General features: G+C 38.7%; 1 protein-coding gene across 1 annotated transcript; it reads left to right on the top strand.

Annotated features, from left to right (window-relative positions):
- Positions 1-1,304: 1,304 nt before the first annotated feature.
- Positions 1,305-5,007, top strand: edn2 (endothelin 2). Its single transcript, XM_037796077.1, has 5 exons — positions 1,305-1,495; positions 2,057-2,210; positions 2,361-2,477; positions 3,039-3,125; positions 3,787-5,007. Exons 1-5 carry the CDS (start codon positions 1,420-1,422, stop codon positions 3,851-3,853), a joined length of 501 nt encoding a protein of 166 aa, XP_037652005.1. The 5' UTR covers positions 1,305-1,419; the 3' UTR covers positions 3,854-5,007.
- The last annotated feature ends 2,988 nt before the right edge of the window (positions 5,008-7,995 follow it).

The raw sequence follows: 7,995 nt of genomic DNA, 5'->3' as shown, positions 1-7,995 counted from the left end.
TTGTTGTCTGTTGGGCTTCAGTTTGCCATGTTATGATTGGAGCATATTTCTTTATGCTAAATGCAGTACCTGTGAGGGTTTCTGGACAATATTTGTCATTGTTTTATGTTGTTAATTGATTTCCAATAATGAATATATACATATATTTGCATAAAGCAGCATATTATTTGCCCACTCCCATGTTGAGAAGAGTATTAAATAATTGACAAATCTCCCTTTAAGGTACATTTTGAACAGATAAAAAATGTGACAGTCATGCGATTAATCGCGATTAAATATTTTAATCGACTGAAAGCCCTAATAAACTGTTAATTAATTATGGATAATTCAGTATAGCACAGTTGTAATCATATAAAATATGACTTCATAGTTTATTCTATGAATATAAAATATTTGTTTATTGTATTATATTGATGAAGGCCATGAGATGCAGCTGAAAACTCAAGAATGAAACACTGAAGCGCAACATCTTGTCATGAGTTTGGAACGCATTTATAAACAGCTTTAAACCCACCTATGATTGATTTCTACATGTGTATAAACAGCTATGTTGTGCGGTGTTCAATCAATCAATCATTATACAACAGTTAATTCATAGGAGACGTTACAGCTGTCGACAAAGACATTGATAAACACTTATCTTCTTACAACTAATCTGTTATAATCCATTTATTTGGTGTTTATACTGAGTTTAAATGCAAAATGTAAAGGAAAGTGGTACCGTTTACAAGTCAGGATATTCATATTTTAAATCAAATTATTAAACTTTTTCTGTGATATTCTAACATTATTTAGATCAGATGTTTTTTTTTGTTTGAGAAATCTTTGCTATGTGGTGGGATTTTACTCAGCAGATATCTTGTTATGTCTTGTTAAGCACAGAAACACTTTCTTTTGTTAAAAAGTTTGAACCCAGGCTGTTTAAGCTGCAGAAATTGAATAAAAAAAGATGTTAAATGCATTGTTGTGTTTATTAAAACAATGATCTACTAAGATTAATAATGTGTATTGTTTCACATTTAAATTCCTTGCTTTGTAGATCAAACAGGAAATAGAAATGTCCAGCCTCTTGGCACTTTTTCAAATCTATCCCTTCTAAAAAAAGTAAGACATGTTGTCCCTGCCCTTTCTTGGCCTGTCGGGGGCGCTGACAGCGCTGTATGTTCAGGTCACTGCTGGAATGTGAGGAGGGCAGGTGGAGTATGTGTGTGTTGTGTAACAACACTGCTCTGACGAGTACACAGAGGTAGGAGGGGCCGTCATGATACCAGCCACAGGGGGGGGTATAAGTAGATGTCCTGGCAGGGATGTGAACACAAAGCACCTGTTGCTGCTCTCCAGCCTCAACACACTAAAAGACTCGTCTACATCTCTTTGGAGCAACTTGACTGACTGCTGCTTTTACACATCAAACTAGGGATGACGATGACGATGATGGCTTCCTTCGTGTGCAAGACACTGACCTTATTTATCATCTGCATGGCTCTGCAAGAGGGTGAGTGACTTTTTTCTTCTTTTAAATACTTTTATAGATTGTTGAATCCAGTAAAAACTTATTCATTTTCTTTCATGCAATGAATTTTTAGTTATTTCTTGGCTGAATTCATTAAAGGTTTTAGGTCTAGGGTTTGAGGTTTACCAAAAATAAGCATTTAATAGTAAAAATGAGTTGAGCAAATGAAGAAGATGCTGGTTAACTGCAGCCTTTGACTCTTTGCCAGTCACCACAGAAAGTCCAATACAAGAGCTGGGTTCAGCCTTCCAGAGAAAAACGTCCTTTGTTAAATAACCCACCTTTTTATTGAGAAGTAATCACATCACTACCACAGAATTTGTACTTGTTTGACTTGGATTAAGTTCCTTGATTTATGATATAATAAATATGTTCCACCATTAATCACAATCTCATTTGTTTAACCGCACAAGTGGGTGTTAACCCGTCAAGTGGATTTCTCTGTGTTTACATGTGATAGCCACGAACTGCACACTCATACTGCGTAGGATTAGTTGGCGCTTTTTAATCTCGGGATCCTTTGTGTGGTTTTATTTTCTCTAGGTTGTGGACTCCCCTTATCAGACCGGGCAGAGCCGCCAGCTCAGACTCCACATCCACACCATGTCAGGACCAAACGCTGCTCCTGCAACAGCTGGGATGATAAAGAATGCATCTACTTCTGCCACCTGGATATTATCTGGGTCAACACGCCAAGGTGAGGCTGCAGAGTATACTGCAGATATACGTTCAGAGAGCTGGGAGATGGAGTAAACCCCCCCCTAATCAGGGATGATTTTGAAGCTAATCCCTGATTCCCACATGCTTTCACCAACACTGTCCTAATATGTTTCACTTTCCTTTACAGCAAACTCCTTCCTTATGGCCTTGGAAGTCCCCTGTCTCGTCGCCGCCGCCGTTCAGCTGAGCGTTGCGAATGCCTCAACACAGCCGATAAAACCTGTTCCGGATTCTGCCACAAAAGGTGAGCGCCCTTCCCTTCCCTCTTCAAACCTACGTAGACCTACAGCAAAACAAGACCTACCCGGCAGCACGAGTCCAGATAGTATCAAAGAAGCGTCTTCTTCCAGTATCAGCCGTGTGTGACGAGCCTGAAGTATGCTGATGTAGAGTTAGAGAGGAGGTCGAATGATTCAGTGTGTGATAATGTTACAACAGCATAGGGGTAGCAGTCATAATAGTGCAGAGAATGAACCCGCATTTCCTCAGAGGCCTTGACAGGAATCACAAAGGCTTTATTAGCAATGCTGCTATTTTTGGAAAGTTAGATTTCTGTTGCGTCTTTGAGGTGTTGCGTCCATGAAACCGCCAGTATGGATTAGTCACCGTCTCTATAGATGTTATCCTAGGTGGTGTTTTGGAAGGCGCGCCCTTCATTCCTGCCCATAAGGCATCTAGAGATATATTAGTTTGAAATTGCTTACTCATCCCTGAGCTACTTTTGCTTCAATTAACGGTTTAATTCCCCCAAGGCATTGGGAGAGTTGAGTCCTTGTTTTAACACTGTTGTTGTTTCTGTCCACAGCTTGGAGAATCCAAGGACTGATAATGTCGTGGGTCCATCGGTGGAATCTGCGAGCACAAACGGCAACAAATTGCTGGCATCTTTCAGGTATGGACCCTTTTTTGTGTCATGATTATGTCAGGGTGTTTGCTGGAGGCAAAACAAAGGAAAGAATCTAGCCAGAATCTAAATATCACATACATTTGAGATGACGAACTGTTTATTTGAGGCTCTAGCGAGCTACAATATTGGCAAAACGTTTCAGAGATGGAGAGAAAATGTTGCTAATATTTCACCTTCTGCCAACCCCAGCCGTGAGCCATTGGCTGCGCTAAATTATTAGCAACCAGTTCTCTCCATCTCTGAAACGTTTCCGCCGATATTGTATGACTCTCTTTTTGACTGACTTTACTGCAGGATAGTTAACTGTAGGCATCCAAAGATTTATACGCCCTCGATTTATCTTTACGGCACTGCAGTTGGCCACCAGCCCACCAATTTTGAGAAAGATATTGAGAAAAAACGCATTTTTATTCAGCCATTGTTAAAAAAACCAAGCCAACAATACTTGGTAGCCAGCGTTAACTACCGTGTTCGTAGAATTATTCTGCTTCTGTTTAACGCTCCGCCCACAAAATACGTCATCATGTTCACCAACAGAAAATAAGTCTATAAAGAAGAATTTAAGGATCAAGCAATTTAATCCATTATGTTTGATGGTCATTTCTACGTATGAAGCTTACCAGTTTTTCTTTTTTTGTTCCTGCAGATCTGTGGTCGAATCCAACATTGCGATCGCTAAAGAGAAGAGGCTGAGAATCAGAACAAGGAGGTAGAGACTGAATGAATGAACACCATGAAGCGGTTCAAACATCCATGGATTCAACCTCCATGGGCCGGAGACTCGTCCAGCTATACCTTCAAGAGTTGTCAAGAGTCTTACCATCTCCGGGGACGTTGGTGGAGGTGGAAGAATGGAAAGATGGAAGGCAAAAAGAGGCAGCAGATCAATCGTTTGATCAAGAAAACAGAGCTTCGGAGGCCTGGCAGCTCACCGAGACAGAAGCCCCGCAGCAGGAACAATGCTGGGTGGAGACGTTTAGAGTCTCGAACTCTTTTTGAACTTTTTTGAACAACAAATGCCAAGGAAGGATCCATTAAATACGCCTTTTTTTAGGAACCACATTCAAGAAAGTTTACAATCAGCCACTGATCTGTGGTTCTTATAGCGGTCTTTTGACTCGTCTGAATGGACAGTTTTAAATCCAACAACTACACCGAGGATTATAGGATCATTACATATTCCAGAGTCATATCAACCCTGTATGTAATTGGGAATTGTCTGTCAATGTTTACTCTAATGGTCTAATGTCATTGCTGGCCTTTGGTTCAGTTTAATTTTCCTCTGTATCAGAGCTGGAATCTGCTGTCCTGTCTCGCGTTTATAGGGCAAATAAGCAAATTGCTTTTAATTATCAGGCAGTACTTGAAAATGGCAGCTTGTTCACTCTCGGCACACACGGCCTCAGTGAAATGAAGGTCAACTCTTTGGGATTTTATCTCACAAACAATTAACTTTAAGTCCATTGTGAGCTCCTCTACACACACACACACACTCAACTTTCTGCAAGCATAACAACAACAGTCTATTGTGTTGGCTCGAGTGTTTATTGCATAGCTCCTTTTTAATGATTTGATTGAAGCTAAGCCAGCAGGTTTCAATGACGTGCAGCTTGCCAAAAATGCAACAATTGTTTTTCTCCCCTTATTCACTTTAGTCCTCTGTAAGACAGGAAATGTTCATCCTCAATGCTATCTCAATGCTGTAAACGATGGATGGTTTACCAGCTTAGAAGTTTACTGTTAAATGCTGAATTGTATATAGAACAATTAATTTATTCTCTAACTTATTCAGAGATGTATTTATATTTGTATGAATGATGATGCGCTGAATTGTGTGTGAGAAAATAAAAAAACAAATGCAAGACAATTTTCTGAAGCAGAATGGTGATTTCATTATTTGTGAAAGATACATTTCAACTGCCAATTTCCTTGTGGATTGTGTGGATTGACAAATAATAATTACAAATTTAAAAATTTAAAAAGTTTTTAAAAATGATTTAAATTTAAAAAAATAAGAAATTTAAAAACATTAAAAAATTAAAATAAAAAATAGAAATTTAAAAATTCATGTAATTTGAATTACGATGTCTAATGCTGTGTCACTCATTGGATCTTCAGCCACATATTGCATGTTCCAGCAAACACCTTTGAATTATTTGAACTATTATTTGAATTTATTCAGTACTGTCATGACAGTTTATACTAACATGATGAGAGAGAGTTCATCGCTGATTCATGTTCACTTTTCTTTTCTTTTTGGAGGAAATACTGAACTTCTTCTAGGGATATAGTGACACTGAACGCAACATTTTGTAGCAATTTAGTCACATCTGGTTGATGAACAACATTGCTAAGAACATAATGCTTGCTGTACTTAACAAAGGAATAACTGCAGCCAGTAAGTTTTTGGGTGTAACACCATTGTGCATTCAGGCTACAACACAAGAGGAAATAGATTGGATTTTTTTTTTAAAAAAGGCTAAATATTGTCTTGACCTGCAGCAGAGGATTTCAGTGTAGAAATGATTTCCAAACTTTCATCGAGTAAGAAATTAAAAAATGAAGGAAATGATTTGTTGAATTGTTGAAGACCAGTTTTTTCTAGAATACCTAACATCAGATTATTTCAGCAAGGACAGGAACTTCTACAATATAAGTAGGTAAAAAATAAAACTATATTCTCAAGAGCAGGTTAAAAGCTGCCTATGGTTATTTAATGTTGGTTGACATTTCATTCAATGTCCTTGTGATTATTTTTGCAAGTCTAATTAAACATGTGGAAATAACTCAACACAGTCTCACGGCAGTTTGTGAAATTGTCACGAAATTTAATCTGTTTAATTTGTGTACATAGACACAAATTTACTTTCTTTTTTTGTGATGCTCAGCACGACTTTCAACAACGTATTTTTCATGCGGTTTCCAACGAATGTCCAACAACATGTGACGCATGTGTCAGTTTTCGCTCTAGTCTTTTAAAAATAAAACTACTTAGGTTTAGGAATAGATCAACTTGGTTATAGGCTTAGGCAACAAAACGACTTAGTTAGGTTTAGGAATAGATGGCAGTTTGGGTTAAAATAACACCAGAAGTGCCGTAACTTAAGTACATATTGTTTTTTTTACAAATAAATCAACATTGACTTCTGGTTTCTCACGGGACACAAACACCGGATTCCTGGGCGAAAGTCGTGTGTTTTTTGACCTTTCCATACACTCCAACCTCCTCTCTAAGCAGCGTTTGCCACTCTTTATACTTCCCGGTTCACAATTACATGGATTACGTATGAATTGATTTGATTCTGACCATCACGGAAAAAATGTACATGAATCAATACATCAAATTACGTGACTATTTCACGAACTGCTGGGCCGAATAATTATGAACAGAAGTCCTGCTGGCCACCAAAACGCCCCACACTTTAATAGATTCACATATAACATGTTTGGTTCAACATACTCTGGAGCGGACTAGACAACTGCAGCAAAACATCTTGAACAGCAGGGTCTTGGTCCACCTCAGACCAACCGCAGGATTTAGTGATAATTGATATGTGATTTTAGCATGAATTCATTGAGTCCATTAAAAAGAGACACATCGTGATCCCACAGTAATACCCCCCTGCAGTACTGCTGTACACGACTCTTTTTCGTCCTGCCTCCACCTGTTTATCATTATACTGTGCACTGTAGCATGTGGTTGATTTGCAGTCTAATGATACTAATAACGCTCCTAATCAGTTATTTCTTTGTGAACCCACGGAGAGCTGTCTGTGTGATTGAAAATGTTTCAACTCGAGCGAAACATTTGCATCCCGGGGCTTTCTGAATCTGCTTTATCAACATGAAGACACAAGAGGGAAATAACAGAAAGAAGTGGAGTTTCTGGTGAGTTCAGTCAGAGGCTGAGCTGTCACACAAATACTGTACATCTGCTGCCAGTTAGTTTACAGCTAACATACAGTTGGTACATTAAGTTTGGATCGATTAAACACAGCGGTCAAATTCTTCCAAATGACAAGAGAGAAAATGTGCTGAACGCACCTTTAAAGTGCTGCACAACTGTCTGTCTGTTCGTCACTGGAATTTTGATGTCTCCCATGTGGGTCCTGATGATGCGGGATGGAAGTAGACAAAACTGTCCAATCACTTAGTTACCTGTATGTCTGTATGACTTCATGTTTACAGCTTTCTTTGTGAACACGATCTGGACCAAATGAGCTAACCAAAGTGGAGTCATAGGAGTGCCATAATAAAGAATAAAATATGTAATAAATAAATAAAATCAGAAAATAATTAAATAAAAAAAAAAGTGGAAATATATACAAGTGTCTCAAATTTCGTAAATATTTGCTATGCCAGTTTCTTTTTTTTTTCTCTTTTTTGGCGCATCTCTCCACTTTCTTTGTCACTAGTCAAAGGTTATAATTCAACAGTTGCTCCAAAAAATTAATGTAGACAGTATAATTGGTCATTTCTGGATGCTGCATGTTATTGCTGAAAAGACTGCAGTGTAAAATTAAAAAAAATGGATTGAAAGTCTATGGTTTTAAGTGTAGTTGAACTTGAAAACATAAAAAGCTTCTTGCTCCATAAAGGCCCAGACACACCAAGCCGATATCAAAGAACTCGCGGCGATGAAAGCTGTTTGTTGCGTCGCCTCACGTCGCCTTTGTCTTGGCCGTCAAGTTACACTCTTGAACACACCGCAAAGACTACAGCCGATGGCCAGTTAGCGCGTACGTTCTGCGCCTGCGTGAGATTAAATAACTCTCCACACCAGTAGGCGGCGGTAGTCTGTATTCGTCATTCAAAAACGGAAACCGGAAGACCGAGGACTGCGGATACGCAAGCC

Source organism: Sebastes umbrosus, chromosome 15 (assembly GCF_015220745.1).
Source record: "Sebastes umbrosus isolate fSebUmb1 chromosome 15, fSebUmb1.pri, whole genome shotgun sequence".
NCBI lineage: Eukaryota > Metazoa > Chordata > Actinopteri > Perciformes > Sebastidae > Sebastes > Sebastes umbrosus.
This window is presented reverse-complemented; position numbering and strand designations above follow the sequence as displayed.

Bases quoted from the DNA above. Each gene is read 5' to 3' on its own strand.
- edn2 (XM_037796077.1), top strand. From the start codon at position 1,420: ATGACGATGACGATGATGGCTTCCTTCGTGTGCAAGACACTGACCTTA. The intron at 1,496-2,056 runs GTGAGTGACTTT...TATTTTCTCTAG, and splicing joins CTGCATGGCTCTGCAAGAGG to GTTGTGGACTCCCCTTATCA. The intron at 2,478-3,038 runs GTGAGCGCCCTT...TTCTGTCCACAG, and splicing joins TCCGGATTCTGCCACAAAAG to CTTGGAGAATCCAAGGACTG.